The sequence below is a fragment of the Myotis nattereri genome, assembly GCF_964212035.1.
Source record: "Myotis nattereri genome assembly, chromosome: 7".
NCBI lineage: Eukaryota > Metazoa > Chordata > Mammalia > Chiroptera > Vespertilionidae > Myotis > Myotis nattereri.
Window position 1 is genome coordinate 51,483,779 of NC_138082.1, and position 25,149 is coordinate 51,508,927.

Below are 25,149 nucleotides of genomic sequence, written 5' to 3' on the forward strand. Positions count from 1 at the left end.
GACAAGCGTGGAAGAGCAGAAACAGTATCACCCAGATCTTCCTGGTAGAATTGCCGCAGCTCAGAAAGTGATCATAATTGCCGTTTCAAACGGTCTGGATTTGATACGGAATCTTCTGGCGTGGAAGCTTGACTGCACCGATTATCTGGGCGATGTTGCTCAAGGTCCTCCTCCATGGCTTTCAGCCCCAATTTCCTTATCTGTAAAACCTAACACGAGGCTGTGGTGAGGGGGAATCGGGCAAGGCAGAGTGGAAACTTGTTAAACAAGAGCTGTTCTTGTTAAAAGAAAATGAATCATTTTTCTAATTCCTAAGACATCTTCAGGTTTACTTGTGCCTTCTTAAGAATTCTCAAACACTGCAGTAGTTTTCTCTACTGATAGTATTTACTGCCTCCCCTCCTCCCGCCCTGGCCCCCCAAACCCCCCACCCCAGCCTTGGCCTGCGGGGTGGAAGGGGGGAAGACTGGGGCAAACCTTGCCCCAAGGCCCCCTGGCCTCCTGGCACCGTGGGGCCTGTCATGGCGGCCCAGCCACAGCTTAGGTGATGATCTCAGACTGCAGAGCAAGAAGAATGGAACGCGCTGGGGGTCCGCGCAGCTCACACGCTGCCCCACCTGCAGGCCCGCAGGCAAGCCGGGCGGGATCGCCGCTCCGTGGGTCCCCGCCTCCAGCCGCGCGGGGCCCACCCGGACCCCGGGCTCATCCTCGCGCTCCGGTGCCCACCTGGGGAGGCGGGGGTCCATCCAGGCCAGGGGCGCAGCCCCCGAATCCCAGGCGCGCTTGGCCTGGGAAGGACGCCGGCCTCCTGGAGCGCCCCCGGCCCGCGCGGGGCCCGACCGGCACCGGGCCGCCTCCCCGCCCCCTCCGCTCGTCGCCCCGCCGCCCTCGGCCCCCACCCACCGCTCCTCCCCTCTCCCCACCCTCCTCCTCCGCCCCCTCCCCTCCCCCTCCGCCTCGCCCGCTGCTCGGAGGAGCGACGGAGCCGCCCGGGCCGGAGCGCAGGCGGCGAGGCCACCGCACCTGCAGCGCGCTCGGCGGCCGCACGGGCACCTGGCCTCCTGCCTCCCGACCTCCTGCTCCCGGGCGCGGGTCTCCCCGGACGCCCGAGCCCCCTGATCCGCTACGATGACCACTTCCCTGCAAGATGGGCAGGGCGCCGCGGGCAGGGCGGCAGCCGGGGAGCCGCCGCTGGCCGCCCAGGTGTGCGGCGCTGCCCGGGGGAGGGGCGACGCCCGCGACCTGGCGCGGGGCCCCCGGCTGCACGCGCGCGCGCTCCTGGCCCCGCCGGACGGGCCCCGCGGCTGGGCGGCCGACAGGTAGGCAGCCCTCCGGGGCGCGGGGGAGTGTCCGGGGTGGCGGCCGGCGCGGGGGTGAGGAGGCGGTCCTCGGGGGTGAGCCATGTGCCCAGAGCCGGGCCAAGTTTGTGAAAGTCTCTGAAGACAAGTCCCTCGGAGCTGGCTGCTGCCCGACCGGCGGGACATTGCGATCTGGCAGAGCCTTATAAATAGCATCGCCGGTTCAGGGAGAGCACCCGGGCTCGCGCGCCTCTGCCCGTCCGTGGGAAGTGGGAGGCCGAGCTGCAGGCCGACCGCCCACCTCCCTTCCTTCTTCCTGGCCCCGTATTGAAAAACAAATAAACAACGCCTTTTATTTTTATAGATTTACAAAATCCTACCGCAAACGAGTTCACCTCCCGCCTAGAGTCTTACGGCGACCCTGAAGGAGGAGAGCAGGGATGGACACTTGAGCAGTCTTGCTGTTCAGCAGGAAAGAATAGAGGCTTTGAAAGGTTTCCCAATTGCCACAGCATTCAGCTCTAAGTGCCTTTAGAGTTCACAATTTTACACGCACGTTAGAAAAGGAAAAGGTTGCAACAATACACGATTCTCTTAGTCCTTTACATTCATACATTTAATTGGGACTTCTTTCAGATGTTCAAAGTGCTTCAACTTCACTGAAGTTAAAATTACTTTCAGTGGACTAGATATTCCCACTAGCAACTTCTATTCACTTATCTCCTCAAAAACACTGCCTTGCGATTTAGTATCTATAAGTACTTGAAAAACCAGCAGACTGTGTGTGGGCAACATTGTGAATGAAATTTGAAGTGAGATGAACCACAGCTATAATTAATAAACCATAACTTCCAAAAGTGATTAGTAAAATGGCATAGGGATGCATTCACTCTATTTTTATAGACTTCGTCAATTCAATGGATGCATAACAATGCCTAACTCCTATGGGTGATTTTTGCATTCATAAATACATAGTATGTATTTGGGCTTCAGGGAAATTATCAAAGTGCTGGAAATGGGGTTTCCATGCCTGGTGACTTTTTACCCGCCCCCTCTTCCCAAAGGATAGGATACTATACATGATAGTATATTAATTAGCATTTTATCTTAACCCACAGAAAGTACATCGCAGACTGTTGTCACAGAGTGGTGCATGTTTCCTTAGCTTTTTAATTCTGACAGCAATTATATTTTACTTTCTGTTTCATGTAAATTTCATCCTATGTTCTCTTGGTGTAGGAGAAAAAAGAAAGATCTTGATGTTCTGGAAGTGTCATCTATTCCAAACCCTTTTCCTGAGCTATGCTGTTCTTCATTTACATCTGTGTTATCGACAGACCTGTTTCCCCAAACAAATTCAAGGAAAAAACAGGTATGCATTTAAAAAATCTTCTAATTCAAAATTATCAGGAGTTCTACACCTATATCGTCTTTACAATGCCAATAACTTGCAATATTAATGAAGGCCTATTTCAGATAACTCCATTGACTGACGTAGTTCTTTGGCATTATTTGCCCCTAAGGTCTCAGTTTTCCCAGTTGTATAACGGGAATTTAAAGCTTACCTGTCAGGCCCGGCCTGGTGGCTCAGTGGGTGAATGGCGACCTATGACCCAGGAGGTCACGGTTTGATTCCCAGTCAGGGCACATGCCCAGGTTGTGGCCTTAATCCCCAGTGTGGGGCATGTAGGAGACAGCCGATCAATGATTTTTCTCTCATCATTGATGTTTCTCTATTTCACTCTCCCTCTCCCTTCCTCTCTGAAATCAATAAAATATGTATATATATATAGCTTAGGTGTCAGGTTTTCTGGATGGTTTAAATGAGAAAATATCTGTATAGTGCAGAGTCTGAGAGCTATTATTCACAGAGTAGGTGGAAGAAGTCTATGGGATAACTAGATTATCAATTGTAGGTCAGGAATTGGAAAGGGGGGGCAGTGATATGGGGGATGAGAAAGGGTTTGGCTGGTTGTTTAATACCAAACCAACCTCATTTACTAAAGGAAAGTGATATAGTGAATCTGTGGCAGAGGTAATTGGAGTTTAGGACCCCATGTCTTCTTTATTTCAATGAATTCCTCTTACTGAAGGCAGAAGGCAGATCAATGTAAGTGATCATTAGAAGAAGGACTTTTATTTTTATGATTTTCTTTCTTTATGAGTTTCTAGTGTGGGACCGACTTAAGCAAATTAGATTTTAAGGTTGAAGCAACTAGGGGGAGATCCATCACAATTACACATTTTGCAAAAGAAAACAAACAAAAAAATCAGTATATTCTAGAATAATCCTATCTCTTCTTAATATTCTTCCTCCCTGTTTTGAATCAAGAAAACAAGGAGAGGCTTCTCTAGGCAAAATGTATCTTGTTCTTGCAGGGTAGAAGCAGTAAGTTTAAACAGTCAGATGCTTGCAGTGAGGAGAGAGAGGGATCATTTCCGCCCATCTGTTGTTCCCTTTCTTTTTTTCCGCACTTTTACTACCTGTGGTGGGTTCGGGAATGTATGTTTATAGTTTTAGGGATGGAGGAAATGCCCTAGGAAAGAGATGAGTCCTTGGTAACATGTAGTAGTAATTCCATCCATGGGATGTTGTGTTTTGACAGAAGTCTGGTATAACAAGGCATATATACTTCTCTTTGGTGGAGGGAGGGTGAAATTTAATTGGTGCATGTACCTTTTGGATAAGGACTGGAGAGAGTGGGAATAAACATTCCCAGAGCAGACGAATGTTATGAGTTAGTCCTTAAGCGGTGGGACTGAGACTTTGGACTTGGACGGGGAGATGAGCAAGAAAGAGACTCTCTTGAGAACTTTATTGTCAGAGTGAGGTTTAAAGGAAGAGCCCAAGGGAAAAATGCCATTCTGAAATGTCTGGGCCCGTTGAGAGCTTGGCTTTTTGGGATATAAAATGGAAGTATGGATGACAGATTTGACTGTGTGTCAGTGTGGTGGAAAGAATTGATTCTGGATTGTCCATGTGACCCAGAATGGGAGAAGGAAATGTCTGGTGGAGTTTCACAGACTCCCCTGTTTATGGAGGGCTTGCTATGTTCCTTGCGCCTAGGCCAGTGATGGCGAACCTATGACATGCGAACTCATTTTTTTGGTTGATTTTTCTTCGTTAAATGGCATTTAAATATATAAAATAAATATCAAAAATATAAATCTTTGTATTACTATGGTTGCAAATATCAAAAAATTTCTATATGTGACACGGCACCAGAGTTAAGTTAGGGTTTTTCAAAATGCTGACACGCCAAGCTCAAAAGGTTCGCCATCCTTGGCCTAGGCTCTGAGACACTGAGCTAAGCAAAAAGGCCATCCAGAGGGTGTTTACTGAGGTGGGGCTTTGATTTGGGGTTGGGTTAATTTTGTGAATGGATATTGAGAATGCCTGTGTCTAAGAGATGCATTCATGGGGCAGGTTTCTTTTGAATAGAGAGATAATCAGTATTGTATGCTTATGCTAATAGAATTAAAAGAGAAAGAGTGGGTGTTGAGGTGAGGGTTAAGCCAAGCTGTGCCCTATGTGTGGCTAGTCATCATCCTAGAGTAAGACATCTTATCTTGGGGAAGGACATTTCTTCAGATCAGGCTTAGCAAATGGAAAGATGGGATAAGGGTGCTGTATTACTGTCTCTGACTGATTTCTTGCTCAGGCCTTGTGCCCTGTTTCCCCAGTGACCTTCTCAGAGAGCTCCGCACCCATACAGACAGCTGTGCCGTTTCATTTCATGAGCAGAGTTCTGGCCTGAGTCCTGGGGACCAGTCCCAGAGGGGCGTTCCCACCAGAAAGGGCACTTCCTGCTGATCTCTTCCTCCAGCCCAAGGGTTAGGGTCTCTAAGTAGAGAAGGCTGTCCCAAAGTGGAAAAGAGGAAGGTTCTTTTTCATATATTTTTTTAATGTTTTCTTTTCCCTACCGTGACTTTGCCTTAAGAATTTATCCTTTGTTTTAATTCCTTTGTATATGCTCAGTTCTTTGGAATGAGTGAAGTTTTGGGAACCCATGATTCTATGTCAGTGATTTCCCCAAGGTTGTGTCTTGGTAACACTAATTACCCTTTTACAAGATGATATTTATGGACCAGTTGTCTCTGATCTTTGGTTGAGATGATGCAAAAGACAGTATGGAAAAGACACTATTGAATATTATACGTGGGTGAAACATTCTAGGGAACGATGTCTCTTTTCTTTATATTCTCTCTTTCTTTTGGTTTGACTATTCCAGTCATTTTAGCAATTCTTTCTCCCCTTAGAAATGCTAAATTTTATGTGGCTTTTCAAAACCACAGTCAAATCATTTCACAGGGTATATATATATATATATATATATATATATATACACACACACACACATACATACACAATATGAGTTGCCTACATAATTCATGAGTGGTAAACTGCAATGAAACCACAAATAAGATATGCTTTATCTCTTTTTGCAAATACAGTATCCCAGAGTATTCAATACTGTTGGCATCTGGTATTTCTTTTTTAAATGAGAGCTGGAATGAGATAAAATCTGGATTCTTCACTTACTCTTCCATTCTAGTATTTTTATAATATTGGCCAGATATATTTCCCAGGCATATTTCTTTGTGTTCACCAATAAAGCAATTTCAAAGTGTATCGTCTTTTTGTACTTGGACCCGGCTCGTATAGTAACTCTGGTTAATTGCTTCCCAGGACTATGTAGTAAAACTAATTCAAAATAAAACCTCTGAAGATTTTAAAGATAAAAAGACACCCGTGAAAAACTGTGTCATGGAATGTTCGAGCTGGAAGAAGTCTTCAAGATCATCTAGTCCAGCGGTTCTCAACTTGTGGGTCGCGACCCCTTTGGTGGTCAAAAGACCCTTTCACAGGAGTCGTCTAAGACCATCCTGCATATCAGATATTTACATGACGATTCATAACAGTAGCAACATTACAGTTATGAAGTAGCAACGAAAATAATTTTATGGTTGGGTCACCACATGAAGAACTGTATTAAAAGGGCCAGAAGGTTGAGAACCGCTGATAGTCGAATGAACTTTTACAGATGAGCAAATAGAGGCTAAGAAATGCTTTGGCTAAAATATGGCTTTCTTTTTTATTTTTAAAATATATTTTTATTGATTTCAGAGAAGAAGGAAGAGGGAGAGAGAGATAGAAACATCAATGATGAGCGAGAATAATTGATTGGCTGCCTCCAGCATGCCCCACACTGGGGATTGAGCCCACAACCTAGGCATATTGACTGACATGTAATCGAACTGTGACCTCCTGGTTCATAGGTCGAGGTTCAACCACTGAGCCACGCTGGCTGAGCAAATCTGGATTTCTTAAAGCTTTGACCATCTTTTTTTGAAGAAGATACAATTTCCAAAGAAATGAAGAACCATAAGCGTTCTTCAAGTAATAAACTTATGGTAGTGTTGTTAGTGATAACTCTGCCCATTATACAAGAGTAGGGGTGACAAATACCATTTGTTAATATTCTAATAGCTAAGGACCTGAATCTTTTTATTCTTTGACAAAGATAACTGTGTCACTGTGTTTTCCCCTTCTAGCTTTCTTCTCCATCTTCAACCTAACATTGACAGGAAAAATTTAGCAAATAATTAGTCATCTCACCAAATAAGATTTATTAGCATTGCTAATAACTAGCTTTTGTATGTAGTTTATGGTCCACAGGATGTTATCTCACAAGCACACCAGTAAGTGGGTCTCTTATCCAAATTTTAAGCTTTAAAAAAGGAAATGCAAAAGCCAGAAGTGATTTGCCTGTACATCTGCGGTTTAAATAAAAGGAGATCAAAAAGATGATTATGTCTCAATGTGCTTTGCCTCTTATCCCACTATTTCTAGTGTATTCTGTATGCGATTAAGCCTTTTTGTTACTTAAGAAAAATGAAAAATATCTTCCAAATAATTAAGAAATGACTTTTCCATAAACTCTGCTTTTGAAATTTTTTTCCTTTCATTTGTCAAGGATGTTAAAAGGAAGTTCATCTTTTTTCCCAAATTTAGGGCCTCTTCTTTCAATCCTTTGTGTTTAAGTAATTATTCCATTTTGTGCAGTGCTGAAACTGTGTGTATAATCCATTAGCCACACTCTCATATACTCATTTCTCCAGTATACACAATAGAAAACAATAAACTGTAGCCCATGTCCCCATTTATCAGATTTAGCAATTATCAAGATTTTTTCTATCTTTTATTTCATTTATTCCTCTTTACAATTTTTATTGTCTTTGTTGAAATTTTATAAAGTAAACCCTGTACATACTGTTGATTGTATCCTTACCTAGTTTTGTCTGAATCTCTGAAAAACACACACATTTCCTTAAAAGGCCATTATTCCCTAACACAAACATTAATTTACTTTTAAAACCATCTATAATCAAATTTTCTCATTTACAACCATCTAGAATCAAATTTCTTAGTTGGAATGGTACATCAAATGCTAAAATTATAAACTGGCTGTATTTCAAACTCTTTAAATTAGTGCTTTGGAAATTTAAATTTATTTTCACATGAAACGACATTATAAGTTATATTTAGGCCACCCAAGCCATTTCACAAAATCCTATTTGATGTGAAATGAAATGCAGATATCATGTAAAGGCAAAAAAGAATAATAGAAACAGTACTTGCTTCTATTAGGGTTTGAAACAAATACGTCTTTCCAACAGCAATTACTACTTTTGAATGTTGGCACTTGATGAATATAATTTTTCTTGGAGAGGAATTTGAAAGTACACAGATCTTTGTAGCAATATTGAAGCAGGCTTTAGAACAGTACTTCTCAAAGTGTAGTCACTGGACCAACCTTCCTCAGAATGAGCAGGGATGCTTGTGAAAAATATAGAAACTTAAACCTGTTCCAAAACCCACTGAATAATAACACTGTGAAGGGCATAGGAATTTGACCTTTTATTATTTTTCTCTTTGACATACGTACAAAATCAGGGGTATTCTTATCCTCTGCTGCTTTCAAACTCTGGGGGCAATCTGACTTTTTAAAATTGTGGACAATTTCATTTAGTTGGTGAAAGGTAGGAATACTACAAATGGACTTCAGTCGCTATTTTGACCTGGTATTGATTGGAGGAAACAGAACCTCACATGAACTAGCCTGAAAGGTTATGTTATAGTGCTTCAGGGCCAAAAGTTCACTGATCTCATGAGAAATTGGAATTGGAAACTGGAAAGTCAGCAAAAATCACCACAGCCACTTTCTCCCTTCTCTTTCTTTTGTTCTCCCCCAAGCATAGCACATAGTCTCTGCTTCGTGTACATCGATTTCACTTCATGACATTCTGCAGTCCTGCTTGTCTTGATTGCGTGTCAGTGCAGGTGTCCCAAACGGCCACCCCAATTGGAATAAATATTTCATCCTGGTAACTGACTGGAGTCTATACCTGGACAGAGATTTTAACCCAGAGTGTTAAATAATTATTCAGTCAGCTGTGGTCAAAGGGACATAGGGACCTGGACCAAGGCTCACTAAGCAAGGGTTGTGAACTGGAGGTGCAGGTTCAGTAGGTATGGTATATAGTGGTGGAGAGAAAACAATGGACGGCTAGTGACCCAGAAAAAAAAGATCCCACAAAACAAATTCCTATAATAAGTGAATGACGTGGTGACCCATTGATTGGTTTGGCTGACCAGTTTCTTCACCTCAGATCACTTGATTCACTTGAAGCCTATTTATTTGATATGGTTTCAGTTGGTGCCACCCGTCAGTGATGGGAAACCCCCTTGGCCATTGTTCTGAGCTTGCATCTTAGTGAGGCCCCTTAGCTACCAACTCTAGTTTCTCCCTTGTTCATGCTAGTTACCTTCATTTGTAGCAGAAGACAGCTGTCTCTTCCTATTTTAAAACTTAAATCCCTGGAAAATATTCTGTTTGTCAAGGTTTTATTTCCAGTTCGAAGATTGCCTCTAAGTTTTGGTTAATTTGAAGGGTACATTGTAGTACATTTGTCTCCAATATGCGTTTTGTTTTCCAGTTCTTTGAAAGCTCAGCTTCTGGTTTGTTTTCTCCTTGGGGCATATATTAAGTTCTATCAAGAGAAGGAAAATTGGAATCATTCATGGTTTAATATCAACGTGGATCTTAATTAATATAAAAAAGATTTCTGCAGTCCTATGCATGTTGGTTTCAAAAATATCAGTTTATGCCTGGCTGCGGGGGCTCAGTGATTGAGCATCGACCTATGAACCAGGAGGTCACAGTTAGATTCCCGGTCAGGGCACATGTCCTGGTTGTGGGGTCGATCCCCAGTGTGGGGCATGCAGGAGGCAGCTGATTAATGATTCTCTCTCATTATTGATGTTTTTTTCTCTCTCTCTCCCCTTCCTCTCTGAAATCAATAAAAATATATTTTAAAGTAAGCCAGGTTATATGAAATAGTAACAAATTATGTTGTGTAAGCGTTTGATCAGGGATAAGCAGACTTGGGAATTGTTCTTTTGGCACCTAGAGAAAGGACAGCTCAAGGGAGAACCTGGGAAGTGACTACAAGCCTTTGCCAAGGCGTGGGAGCCGAAGGGAAACATTTGGAATGAATTCACAAGAGAAATGGGAGAGCTAGTATGGGGAGAACAGCCATTAGTTCTTGCCCTTCCCTTTGGTCCCACTTATTTAGTATTTTTTCAAAGCCGCAGAGAAAATAAGAACACAAAGAAGGATATTCTTAACAAGTTTATGACTGTTTCTATCTATTCCACAAGATCATTTGTAAGTTGGCTGTTTATTTACATGCATTTTCCTATAGGTGTAATGTTACATGTGGTGGTTAGATTGGTATGGCAGTCAGTAAAAAATTTTAAACCCATAATAGCTCCAAAGAATAGTACATGTACAACATCCTATATACCATTTTTAATAAGTTTCTATGGAAAGAGGTGAGCCAATATGATGTGATTAAAAGATATTAGACTGGGAATAAAGAAGCCTAGTTTTTTTTCTCTCTTTATTGATTTTAAGGTATTACAAATATGTCCTTATCCCCCCATTGTCCCCCCACCCCCCAATCCTGCCCTCACCCTCAACCCCTGTTGTCTGCGTCAATTGGTTATGCTTATATGCATGCATACAAGTCCTTTGGTTGATCTCTCCTCCTTACCCCCACCCTCCCCTACCTTCCCTCTGAGGTTTGAGCATCTGATTGATGCTTCTCTGTGTGTAGTTTTTAATAGGGTCCTGCTGCTGATGAGTGAGTGAGAAGAGACTGTTGCCTACACTTTCTGGGCCTTTGAGCGCTGCGATTTCTTCCTGTTCTGAGAGCACGTGATTCCAGTGGCTCTTGAAGAACTAATGACTCCATGTAGTACGTACAGGAGTCTTGGGAGGTTTCTTTGGTTCCATTGCCCCAGAAGTTCTTTTCTAAGCCTTTGTTCTGATCTTCCCACACATGTTCACCACACCTTCTTTGATAAAGAGTCCATTGGGGTGCCATGGGGCAAGGAGCAAAGGAGCCACCATTGTGGAAATGATGGGGGCAGGCGGGGCTAGTTAAACCACAAATTGTGCGTCAAAGTCAAGGTCCAACTATTAGAGAGTCAGAAAAGGTATATCTGGAAGTGGGGCCAGATTCGGTGGTACAGTTATATTTAAACTTAGATGTATGGATATAAGATTAGATGTGGACATTTGAGGCTGACGTAGGTCCAGTATGTACCTGGCTGTTCTCCACTTTCAAGTCATCCATTGGTTGCTCAAACCAGAAACCTAGGAGACCTCTTTCTGATCTTTGTCAAGTACCGCTCCATCTTTCATCACAATATACTAGAAGCCATAAACTTGTCTCTGTCTCCACTGCTATCATCCCAAGTTAGGTCCCTGTCTCTTCCTGTACAAAAGCCTCATAAATGGCCTCCTTGCTTCTACTTTCGCCTGTTTTGGTCTATTCTCCATTCACTTGCTACAGTAAACTTTCAGAAATGTAGATCATATCATGTCACTCCCTGGTTGAAAACTTTTCTATAGCTGAGAATGAAATCTAAATTCTTATCTTGGCCCATAGGTCTGTACATGGTTTAGCTTCTGTACACCTCTTAAAACTCACCTGCATTCTACTCTTTGTTCATTATACTCCAGCCAGGAAGGGCGATCCTACCCGTTTGTGAACTTGGCAAGCTTTTTTCTACTTCAGAGCCTTTGGCTTGATTGTTTCCTCTGCCTAGAACCTCTTTTCCTGACTCTTCACATAGCTGACACCTTTTTAATCTTAGCTCTCAGTACAAGATCATCTTATCAAGGAGGCCTTTTTTTGACTAGTCTACCTAAGGTATCCCTCTACATCTGTAAAGGGTATGCATTTCCCCATTTCCATATTATAAACACTAAATAATTCAACTATGCCATTACACCCCCACCTCCATCACACAACCTGTTGTATTTTCCTAGCTGTACTTACCATAATCTAAATTGTCTTTTTTATCTATTCGGTCTAATTATTATTTTCCTCTCTAAATAGAGTGTGGTAGGTTCATTGTTTTGGAATTCTTTGGGAAAAGAATAGATAATTGGGTTATTGAAGATAATTAAAACCAATTTTAACAAATTGTATTTTGACATATTTTTCTAATCATGATCAATCATTTTCTTCCTCTTTTCATCAAATTAAAAAATATATATCCAATTATATTAACAGAGTCTATGAACAAAGCTAAAGTTATATGCTAGAATGCTGGACCAACTGGATTTAGTAGCATATACATTTTGCTTTCATTACACACATAGGATCATGTGTAATGAAATTAATGATATATTTCTGACTTTATACATTATTTCATAGAGTTATAAGTGAAAAGTGCTTGATGGACTGCTGTACTTTCTTCCAGCTTACTTTGTATTAACAAAAATTTAGCCCTAACCGATTTGGCTCAATGGATAGAGCATCTGCCTGCAGACTTAAGGGTCCCAGGTTCGATTCCGGTCAGGGGCATGTACCTTGGTTGCGGGCACATCCCCAGTGGGAAGTGTGCAGGAGGCAGCTGATCCGTGTTTCTCTCTCATCGATGTTTCTAACTCTCTATCCCTCTCCCTTCCTCTCTGTAAGAAACAATAAAATATATTTTTTTAAAAAAATTCACACATTTAGCAGAGTTAAGTGGAAATATCCATTGGGTTTATAATATAAGTCTTTCAGAGCAGGGGATTGGTGTTAGCACATTTTTTAATTATTAACTATTAATGGCATAGTTGAATTATTTAGTGTTTATAATATGGAAATGGGGAAATGCATACCCTTTAGTATATAAGACTTTCCAAGGGGTGTACAAAATCATAGATTTAAGAAAATCTGTTTTTAAATCCCCATCTTCCAATGTACTTTTTCCTAAAACTTATCTTCCTGAGAACCCACCAGTGTTCACAATAACCTTCTCACCTGGTGCATTACCCAGGGGCATGTAAACCTCCAGGGCATCGCATACAGGGGATGCTTCTTTTAATAATTAATCAAAGCACCACAAATCAGAAGCACTGCCTATCTTTTTATGCCTTACACATATTTCTCTGAAAGGGAGATAGGGTTAGAAATGAGAATTTTGACTAGTGTTGAAATGTTCTGATTTAGATAAATGATGGTGTGATGGGAGTAATGACAAATTTTATTTATTTTTTTGTTTTTCAGCTTTCAATTATTGACTTCAGTTCTTCCCTCTCCTGTTGTCAGAGAATGGATAACCTTTGAGGGAGAGTTTCCTAAGAACAAAGCAATAGTGCATCAGGGAGAAATATTGAATGCTGAAAGTGGCCTTTGGTCATGTAGTTAAATGTATTTCCCCTGTTCTCAATACTTGGGACCCATCAGTAGCTGAAGGAAAGCACACTGACAAACACCTGATGTGACAGAGGTTACTGCTGTGGCGAGGATCCTTGGGAAGCCAACCTGAAGAGTGGCTTTGCCTGTAGAAAGTTTACTAGGGAGAGCTCATGGAAACATTACCTGTGGGAATAGACCCAGGGGATAGACACAGTGCAGCCCCAGCAGAGACCTTAGCCAGTCCCATAGGAGCTCTGGATCTGGGATGACCCTACAGAATGATTCACAGTTAGGGCCGAGGAGCTGGGCTGTCCCGGAAGGACTCTCTTCAGCCTAGTGCAGTGGCTGGCAGGGAGGGCTTAGCCAGGAGGTCTTCATGGCTGACACTCTAACAGCTGGGAGAATGAGTGCTTCAGTGCCGAAGGCTTGGGATGGTGTGCCGCAGCATCTGCCACAGTCAGTAACTGATTGCTTTAAATGTAACAGAAATTCCTTCGGGGGGGACTACCACAATTTTTAGATACATTAGATAAAACTCAAGGAAGTAATATGTACATAATTTTTTTTCAGATTTTGCGCATTTTATTTAATATTGTGGTTAAAACCCATTTTATGAAATCATATCGTGAGATATTTATTTGTTTGCCAGTCAATTCCCATTCTATTTTATTAAAAAATACTTTAATATTTCTTAATTTCTGTTGACAAAAAATATGCTAGCTGCTAGACTCATTTTTTAAAAAACATATACCTTTTGCTTTCATTAAAAACATAAAGACATTTTTATCACAATGTAATTCCAATTAAGGGGGCTATTTCTAATTTCATACTTGGTTTTTATTTAGTTAAATAAAAAAGCTAAAAGTCAAGGTGGAAATGACACTCACGCAAAGGAATTTCATGCCCTTTTTGACACTTCATCATACTCCTCAGAACTCTTAGTTCTGTATTTAATTTTGATTGCTTTCAGCTATTTCTCTTATAAGATATAGTCAATAATTTTCAGTAAAGATTTTTCTTTCTCAGAATGCCTATTGATAATGTCTTATTGAGAAAAGTAAAGCGGATTTTATCTGATAGAGACCCTAATTGCTTTACTAGATGATGGATCATTAAAAAGATTCTAGCTCAGGTGGAATTTAAAACCGACATTGCTTTTCACCACCTCTGCACTCTTTTCTCTCTCACCCAGATTAATTTTTCTTTCTAGCTCATCATAGTTTGTCACATATATGTGTTCATTCTCTGCCTTTTCCCATTAGGAAATAAACCTTAAGAGAGGGTAAGGACTTTGGTTTATATATCACTGAATCAGTGGAGACTGCAATGCCTGGCACTGAATACATTTTGCTGAATGAAAGAATAAATGAATGGGGAAGGACCAGAGAAGTGGTTGTTATTAAGGACAGAAATGAGGGAATATTTTGGAATTTACTGGTAGTCTAATATAAATAATAAAGAATTTGCAATGAAACTTAGAAAAGTGAAAGTAACTAACTTAGTTTAGTTACCTCGAGGGGTCTGATATTGTTGTTAAAAGAGATCCTAGAGAGGATAAACATTTAAGTATTGATTTGTCACTTTTAGCACCTTCTAAATTTGGGTCATCCTTACTCAGAACAAATTCTATTTTTTTGTCTCTTTGGTCCCCTTGTAAGCATTTTCAGTTTTACCAGCTCATGTGTGCCAGTTAAGAAGCATGTATACTTTATGGGGCTGAGTCCAGTAAAAGCTTTTCGCTCAACCCCCATTCACAGTGGAAGATTACTTTCATTCTTGGGAAGGGTGACATCTGCGTGTGAAGCCCAGTATTCAGATGAAAGGGTACTTTGGTATTATTCAACTGTGTATTGGCAAGACTCAGGCCAGTATCTAGTTTCTCTTTAGAGACATTTTGCATTATATTACAGTACTCTTACTGTGCTGTGCCAGGGAAATTAAGATCAGCTGGAACACTCTGTAGGTCATTGGCTTGGAGTCTTAGGGCACTGGGAACTTGATGTTTTGTTTTAATGACCTCATTTAGGCTGAACCTGCCTTTGTTCCAAAGGCATAAGGGCCTCTTACAAAACCAAGTCTGCACCTTTAGAGAGGTTTAGAGAAAGTGACCAAAATATTTAAAGGCATTGGGTCGACGTCCAGGTAAAGAGTAGTTGATAAATTATGGCTCTTGAATCAAGAAAGACGAAGAGGCACAATTCAAGTCTCCTCAACTTGGTTGTAGCCATTAAATGTCATGGTATCCGAAACCTATTTGGAAGGTTGAAGGAGGTAGTTTTAAGAAAAATGGAAGGAAGAAATGTTGATGGGTCATGGGACTTGTGCTCAGGTAGATGGTCTCTGTAGAGATCTCCAGAGGACATCACTCCTGTGGAATGAAGCACCTCCTGCATATTTCTCCCAGTGGGACATGTATATGCACGTGGGGTGTGTGAGGATTGTGGGAGGGCCGTACGGGAAGTTGTATGATGAACATGGAACATCTTTCTGGAACATAACTTTTAATTGAAAATAGGGGGAAACAGTTTTATATTTATACCAGAGGCCTGATGCACGAAATTCATGCAAGGGGCTTGGCCCTCACAGCTCTGGCGTCATCCAGAAGGATGTCCAGAAGCTTGCTCGGCTGTCCGGTTTAATTAGCATATTATGCTTTTATTATTATAGATTGTTATATTTATATTTACACACTCCTATTTTTACAAATAGAATTCACAGGTTATGTGTATATTTAAGACAGATTAAATACCTTAGAGTTATTGCCTACCCTGAGATGGAAAGGGCTATGTGATTACTTTCTTTTGCATTCAGTAGTTCTGGTGGAAAAATTAAAAAAAAAAATTAGTGTTGTTTTCAGTTCTGTGGAAAGTGGCTCTTTACAATCCTCAGGAGATTTGGTTATCATCTCTTTTTTCCCTCTCAGTTCTTCTCTAGACAAAGTTCTTTATCTCTAAAGCTTCTCTTATTTTATTAGTACCTATATCATTAATATTGAGGATATTGGCCCAACTGGAGTGGCTCAGTTGGTTGAGCATTGTCCTGTGCACTGAAAGGTTGCTGGTTCCATTACTGTTCAGGACACATACCCGAGTTGCTGAGACATCATACTTTCATGGTATAACTGATGTGCCTGATGGAACAGAACCTGTTTTAGATTTATTTTTTTCTAAATATATTTTATTGATTTTTTACAGAGAGGAAGGGAGAGAGATAGAAAGTTAGAAACATCGATGAGAGAGAAACATCGATCAGCTGCCTCCTGCACATCTCCTACTGGGGATATGCCCGCAACCCAGGTACATGCCCTTGACCGGAATTGAACCTGGGACCTTTCAGTCCGCCGGCCGACGCTCTATCCACTGAGCCAAACCGGTTTTGGCAGAGCCTGTTTTAGATTTAAAAAAATATTTGTATTGATTTCAGAGAGGAAGGGAGAGGGAGAGAAATATAGAAACATCAATGATGAAAGAGAATCACTTCCCACACTGGGATAGAGCTCACAACCCGGGCATGTGTGCTGACCTGGAATGGAGCCATGACCACCTAGTTCATAGGTCGATGCTCACCACTGAAGCACACTGGCCAGTCCTGTTTTAGACTTATCCAAAGGTTTCTTTCACTTAGCATTAGCTTGGACTCAATTAGTTTAGTTCTAAACATATCAAATTGTAGTCATATAAAATTTAAATATAAACATGCTTTTTACTTCTTTGAGAAAAATGATTCTTCAAAAACAATTATTAAGACTATATCCTGGATTTGGAGGTCGGTGCAGTTATAACGTAGTGTGATTTCTCTGGTGCTGGTTTCTAAGGGGCATACATCCTGCTTTTATGTTAGTGATGATACAATTTTCAAGGTATTTTTGAACATGTTATCATTTCTATCCTTTGAATACCTGACTATAGTAGGTATGTGAGTTAGTTTTATCTCAGTTTTACAGATGGAAAGGGATAGGGTCAAAGATCAAGGGTTAAATCGTACGGTATTGCATGACAGAGCCAGGACTTGAACCCAGATTTTCAGATTTCAATTCCAGCCCTGAATGCCTAACACAAAATTGATAGGTGAACTTATATTTAAAAACTAGACACAAAATCAATATTGCAGATTTTTATATGGTGAAACATGGAGTGTGACAATAATAAAAAGAGTTGTCCTTTAAGATGCACATGAAACCCATCCTTAATATATTCTGATATCCCATGACCTCCAGTTTTTTTCCTATGTGTTGGTATATTGCTTTCAGGAGACCAAACCTTTTCATTATGGTTTCAAAAAATGTCAGAAATCCTTATTGTTATTTTTTAATTTGTAGCATTTTGAATGATTTTTAGAAACCAGCAGGAAAATTGGATGATTCTCAAATCAGAATGTGTTTTGACTGAAAGAGTTTAGTTATACTCTGAGGTGTTAAATTAATTTTCATTGACAGGCCCTTGCCTGGGATTTAATTGAGATTTAAGTTAGTAAAAGTCCTGCCCTGTGGCCTAGAGAACAAGGCCGAAGTAGATGGAGTGAAGAGGAATGTGTTTTCTCTTGCTTTTTTTCTCTTGGACGGAACCCAGGTCACCTCAGAAATTGATGTTTGGTAGTGGACCTGTCCTGCCACCTTAACAAGTCCAACACCCATCGTTAGAATAATTACAGGTCTATAATGTCAGTGTAGAGAATAATGGTTTAATCATGGGATAAAAAATGATTCAAATATTTAGAGATAGAATTAAATTCCATTATAAAAAAAGTTAGCAATCCTTTACTTACCAATATGATTACCCATTCATCTTCGAAAAGTTGTGGGCTTTTTTTGTTTTGTTTTGTTTTGTTTTAATCCTCACCTGAGGATATTTTTCCATTGACTTTTAGAGAGAGTAGAAGGGAGGGGGGAGAGAGAGAGAGAGAGAGAGAGAGAGAGAGAGAGAGAGAGAGAGGAGAGAGAGAAACATCAATGTGAGAGAGACACGTGAATTGGTTGCCTCCTGCACGCATCTCGACCTGGCGGGGAATCGAGCCTGCAACCAAGGTACGTGCCCTTGACCTGAGTCGAACCTGCAACCCTTCAGTCTGTGGGCCAATGCTCTATCCACTGAGCCAAACCGAGCAGGGCAAAAAAACAACAACATTTTTTTATAAGGCTTTAGGGTGGCAGTTTTCAAATCTCCGTAAGCATGTCACATACCTGGAGTTTTTGATATAAGCATAAATGATTGGTCCTCATTTCTAAGCATTCTCTTTCCATAGGTGTGGCATGGGGCTGAGTTAATAAACTTTTAACAAGCACTTGCCTGGAGAGTCTGATGATTCTGAGGCAGGCTCTCTGTAGAACACTTTGGAGGAAACCATGGTATAATCTGATTGAAACAGCAGTTGGCAGGGCATTTCCCCAACAGAGGAATAATTGGGAAATACACCTTCCTTTCTGGAGGTGGTCTTACTTGTACATCCACATACTTTATACAGTATATGTTTGTGGTTCTGTAATATTTTTTCTAAAGGATAAATATTGTCTAAATATTTTTTTGCTTCATTTCAAAGCTGATTAGCTTTTGGTTGAACTTTAAATTGCATTATCTTTAAAAGATAAATTGTATTTGTTGTTTGAAAATGAACCTCAGTGGCAATGGGAATTGTCAGGGCTCCATGACTGTGAAAGTGGTTGTTGAAGTAGGTCACACAGGGGCGCTGTTGAGATATATTTTTGTCTGTGGTTAAGTTCCAAATACAGACAGCAGAGGGGGCATGCTTTAAATGACCCAAAGGATCTGTGACCTGATTGTTTTAGTCTAGATTAGTCTAGATCAGCGGTTCTCAACCTGTGGGTCGCGACCCCTTTGGGGGTCGCCTAAGACCATTAGCAGTTAACTATTTGACAAAAAGTATTTTAATCATGTATTTAAATAATTCTGATTTCTATTCACATTTTCATAATACATTATGAACAATGGTTCTAGATACCATTATTCTTAGCTGCAAGAATCTGATTTGCTAAAGTGTTATCATAAAACTGGAATCGACAGATACGTCCTATACATTATTTGTTGAATAAAGTTTTATAGTGTTTTGCTTAAGAATTAAAGATATATGTAATTCAGGTCATATTATATGATTAAAAACATTTGGAATAAATCCCATATCCTATAACTTTTTTCCCTCTCCTTCAGACTTAGTGTGCATGTAAATACTTTATTTATATAACCTTGATATTTGCATTTTATGTGGCATTTTTACATACATACTTTCATCAATAAGTGTTTAGTAATAATAGAATATTATTAATTATTGTATTATTTTCCATATGAACAACTATAAACCTGCTTTTGCCCCACCCTATATAACTAAGAGAAATTATAGGCATTTCTACTAGATTGTAAACCCTTGATAGGTGGGCTTGATTTTTTCTTTATAATCCATTTTCACATAATTTTGAAACACTTAGCAATATTAATCGTATAAATGAATAAAGATTAAAATTGTAACCTCTCTCTATGATTGCATATCTGTGCTAGAAAGAGGTTGAATGCACCGAAGATTATTTTGAAAGAGGTTGAATGCACATTCCCCGCATTTCTAGCTTCTGTGTTTAATGCCAGTGTCTGTGAAAGTTAGTCAGTTTTTGCCTTTGGCTTTCTCTTTTACCATTAATATTCACTCTCACTGATGGTCTGGGGATACTGCCTTACACTCTTGTTATGATACTATCAAAATGTGGAGCTGTGCAAAGGCATAGGTGTGATGTGGTTAATTCATTAATAATAAAAGGAATATCTGACATTATTTCTATTCATTGGAGTAAGATTAAATAAATGAAAGTTTTGTAGGTTATTTCAAGGATTCAAGGCTAGATATTGGAAATATTTTTTTTTTCAGCTGGTTTTTGATAACAAGTGAACTATAGTTCTTTACTGAAGCAGAGTAATTTGCACTGTGACCATTCCAGCTTTCCTCAAGGATAAGACAAAAGTTATGCTTTAAAGTTCAAGGTAATTTTTGTTTTTTATGTTTCCTGGAGCCTGATTTGAAGTGTAAAAATAAGATTCCAAGAAGTCCCAAGTTAAAGAACATATTATTCCACAAAATGATATCTTTGTGTATTTATCAGTTTTTTGCTCTTGCTATTCTAAACTATTTTCTATTTTTATCTTCTAGACAAAATGTACTTTAAATAATCCTTCAAGTACTCAAGAGGGAAAACACAGCAGTGAAGGAATCCCAAAGAGCGACTTAGACGCTGTAAGGAGACATTTTATTAAGGCTCTTGGTAATTCTTAGGGTTTTTTGTTTTGATTTTTAGGACAACGGGAACTAAAGATACTTGGACTCTTTAGACATCCAACTGGGCACAAATTCTTTAGAAACTCAATATTTCAAAAGATGGACCTTAACTCTATTTGTTTTACTAAACCTTGACTCATTAATGTCATAGCTTTTATAAAAAGCAACTGTTATGTCCCTAATCGCTTTTGTTTGGGAAAAATGTATATGTAATTAGCATGTTCCAAGTTGAAAGTTGATATGTAGGTACCAATATAGAATGCAGAAGATTGGGGAATAGCTGGTCAAAGTGGCAGGTGCATGAGATGCCGAGAGAGAAGTAGCACAATGAGAAAGGAAATAAGGAAAATGGAGATGGGTATTTAGGACAATTTTCAGAGACTGAGGAATATTCCTACTTGTTCATAATAAAATAGTTTGAAGAGTACATACTTCATCACATATAAAGCGCCTACAAAGAAAGCAAAGGGAAGAAGATTAGTCTTACCATGACTTCCCAGAATACCTAGTGAATAGCAAAGTATGAATCAGAAAGTCTTACCACTTCCAAAAGAGAATACCTGTCTGTACACATCCTGAAGCGTTTTGATAGACTTGAGGTTCTTTTTTTTTTTAAATATATTTTATTGATTTTTTTACAGAGAGGAAGGGAGAGAGATAGAGAGTTAGAAACATTGATGAGAGAGAAACACCGATCAGCTGCCTCCTGCACACCTCCCACTGGGGATGTGCCCGCAACCCTGGTACATGCCCTTGACCAGAATCAAACCTGGGACCTTTCAGTCCGCAGGCCGATGCTCTATCCACTGAGCCAAACCGGTTTCGGCTAGACTTGAGATTCTTAAAGGGTTTCTGTGATTTTTGGCTTCTTACATGTATAGTCAGCAATAAATATCATTCAGTGATTCAAAATGAGGATGACGCCTTCAAGGAAATTACTTTCCAGGCGTCTGTAACATCATTCTACAAAAACAATTATTCAAAGACTTTACTGGTGGAAATTCAGATAAGGATGCTGAATAAATAGTTCCATCAGGCTTTGTGTATGTGTAAGTAAGAAAGCTCTACTAAAGCAGCATAAAACAATACAAAAAAATGTTTGGTGACTTGAAAAAACCTTGCCTGATTTCTTACATCAATCTATATTTGTGAAAGAATATAATTTTATTTTATATTTATAATTTAAATTTACATTTCAATAATTTATTTGAACTATTAAATATTATAGAAAATTAGGAACTATATACAAATAAAAGATAAAACTAGAACTACTGAACAAAATCTAAAAACATAATTGTGTTGCTTAGAGATAACTCCTGCTGATGTCTTGGGCATCTGGCCCATCCTTCCTACCTTTTTAATGCATCTAAACATAATTTTAAAAATATTTATCAAATACTCTATATTGATCTAGAGTCACAAGCTTTTAGCAGAAAAGGGCTTTACTGAGGATTTCTTTTCTTGTTTTACAAATGTAGGGACTGAGCCCCAAATGAATTGAATTACTAGCCAGTACTTGGCTGTAATCCTTTATCAACCAGAGTGAAGGCAAGAGGAGAACCTGAGTTGATCTTTGTACAGTGTCACTAAATGCAGGTCCCAGCCTTCCTTTAATTTCTCAGATTGTTAGCAGGTTGCCATGCACACAAATGCCAGACTGAGAAGATGCAGGCTGCTTGAACACAGTGTGCCCAGTGGCTGATGCCAGCCACCTGCTTGGATCCCAGCCTGGCAGTGCCCAAGAGACAGGGCCTCCAAGTCAGAGCTAGCTTGTTCATGGTTGGGCCCCAGAAGCCTCTCTCAGATCAGTAGTATCCTATGAAGCAGAGCCCTGGACCAAATTTACCAAGTGTGGGGCCCAGCTGCCCAGAGTAAAAGCTACTCTACTGCTTTGGAGAAGGCAGTGGGGTCAGGAAAAGATTTCAGAGAACGAGAGAGAATGATGGAGAAGAGAACAGGTCTGAGGCCTTTGGAAACCTCTGGCCTCCAGACTAACCACCTGAGGATTGGAGTATCCCAGTCCTTCCTACATCAGTCCTCTAGTTCTCTGAGGATTAGCAAACGAATAACATGGTGTTGTAGGACCCAGGGGGACCTGGGCAGAATAACTTTTCCCCTTTCCCTCTTTTATTGAAAAAAGTAAGTACTGTTAAGACACATTGAGCCCAAGGCTCTGCTTGAGATGTTATTGATGTGCACAAGGTGGAGGCAAAGAAAAGGTAATGTGTTTTGTTTCGTTTTTTTGTTGTTTGGTTTTTTTTAGTCTTGAAACACCCCAAGATTTTGGTACTCAATAGACACTTTCAATGCAATGTTTTGGTCAAAACCCCTTACTTAATGGCCTGGGATGGAAGGTGGCCTCAGTGAGATGCTGACAATAAAAGCAAACACTAATGTAATTTGCCTGAGAACTTTTTCCATCCCTAGTCTTAGAAAGCCTACCATTCTGCACACAAGACTGATGTGGAAGAGGTTTTGTTTTTGTTTTTAAGTAAAATAGCTATTTATCCAGCCTCTTGTCATACCAAAATGTTTTGTGCATATACCGTTGCAATTAGCACACAGGCAAACTTAGACATCAAGTTACATTTCATGTTACCTAATTATATAAAAATGTAAAGGGAAGATGATGTATCAATTCCTTTTAACACAATGAGCAAACAATTCAGCAGTAGATATGAGGCACAAAATCTTAGTAAAATGACACAGACAAAACAATAATGTAATTCTCACTTAAGTTTAACTTACCATATTTTTTTTATGACTATACAAAGATAAACTTTTTTTAAAATATATTTTATTGATTTTTTACAGAGAGGAAGGGAGAGAGATAGAGAGCTAGAAACATCGATGAGAGAGAAACATCGATCAGCTGCCTCCTGCACATCCCCCACTGGGGATGTGCCTGCAACCCAGGTACATGCCCTTGACCGGAATCGAACCTGGGACCCTTGAGTTCACAGGCCGACGCTCTATCCACTGAGCCAAACCGGTTTCAGCAGATAAACTTTTAAAATGTCATATTTACTAAGATTCTGGCAAGAGCTTTATGTAACAAGACACAGCATACGAGGCCTGCCACTCGACTTGTATACGGTAAGCCTCAATGTTACAAACAAAACAAAACAGAGGAGTATTTTTAAGTGTCAACTCATCTCATTCACTGCGAGGTTTGAGAAGAACTGTCATTGAAATATACAGAAATTTCCATGTATTATTCCAATCAGTTTAGTATTAAAACCTGAAAGAAATTTCTTAAGCTTGATAGAAATTCATTAAGGCCAAATACTTTACTGGGTCAACCATAATTGATTAGGATTATAGCCACGTATTGCCATGCTATTATTACCCATGCGATGTAGATATTTGCAAAATAATCAAGTGGCAGTTTTGCAAATATGGATTAGAATAGATTAGTCACCATTGATCTGGTCACCATCAGAATAGATCAGATCACCATGACTGATTTTAATAGAATATTATAATAGCAAAATAATGGAGTTAATGTTTTCATATAATGAAGACTATCATGTGTCTTGTTTATAAAATTTAAAGAAGTGCAACTACTTGTATAAAGTGCTGTCAAAGTAGTTTCAGTTGTAGGAGCAGATGAAGCAGTGCAGTAGAGGAGACGTGTTGAATCTTGCGGGTTTTCTCCAGTGTCAGGGCACCATGTGCTGAATATAGAGTATAGATTAATTTGCACCTGATCATCACCTAAGTAATAGTTTTGTTGTTTTACTCTTCTCCAAACTATCGAATGCAGTTTCATTTGGGTGTGGCTTAATGCCATTCTGTTTATTAATGCCAATTCTATTCCGGGACTCATACATCAGAACGAGTTGAGTCTCCTTCAAGGTAGTCACTAGGAGATGATGTTGATTCCAGGGATGGTGTTACTACTCAGGAGTTTCGGAACAACTGACTTGTTTTAGAGATTGATAGCAATCTTCACAAACATTCCCACGGATGGCTGATCTTAATTCCTTGTGACTATCTGATTTTGAGAAAGAGCAAAAGGTTGTTGAGAGCCAATTCTGGGGAATGACATGAGCCCTCAACTGAGGAAGAGTATGTAGTTAATGAGGCTCTGCGTTTCTTGCTTGACTTGAATGTTTTTGGTATTCCCTAGGGGGAATATAGAAACTGCTTGTGGAGAGGCACATTGTTAGAATGAGGACATAGGATGTCTAAAACTTTCTGTGACATCTTCTGTAGAACAGCAAAGTGGAATATTTTAACTAGGATAGATTTTTCCCAAAGGTAATTTCAACTAAATACATCCTAGCAAGACAGCATCATGAAAGCAAACATACCATAGCCGCAAATCCCTGTAAATAAGCAGTTGAATACAGTCTTATAATTCAGCCCCTTTAAAATGTCTGTAAATATACACATTGGCTCCTGGCGAGACCTCTATGCCCTGTGATGTGTACATCCAACAGGTAAAAGCCATAATTCTACTCAGTTTTGTTGTGCCACTGATATGTATCATTATGTGAATTTTATTTAAAATACATTTCTTAGAATAATTTGTCTGAATTGGGGATTTTAATAAAGATCTGTGATGTTTAAACAGAAAGTATCTTTTTCTCAAAATAGCTTTTCCTGCAGCAAGCTGAACTCAAAACTACTGCACTGACTTTAGAACCATGTTACTAAAATAGCTTACAACTCCTTCCCTTTATGCCAGAAAATAAGGGTCTCTTCTTTGTTAAAGATAAACGGATAAAGATGGCTGAAAATAAAGATATAGGTTTATTTTTAAACATTTTAGAATGAAGCACCACATGATGAGAGCTACATGAATAAC

At 39.8% G+C, this 25,149-nt stretch overlaps 1 protein-coding gene across 1 annotated transcript in view; it reads left to right on the forward strand.

Moving 5' to 3' along the window:
• Window positions 1-1,128: 1,128 nt before the first annotated feature.
• GRB14 (growth factor receptor bound protein 14) overlaps window positions 1,129-25,149 on the forward strand; it is a gene marked incomplete at its 5' end in the record, with an annotated part of 104,889 nt that continues 80,868 nt past the window's right edge. Inside the window, 2 exons of the mRNA XM_081095326.1 lie at window positions 1,129-1,319; window positions 2,538-2,670. Of these exons, the coding sequence (XP_080951452.1) occupies window positions 1,129-1,319; window positions 2,538-2,670 (324 nt within the window). The remainder of the gene's footprint in view (window positions 1,320-2,537; window positions 2,671-25,149) is intronic.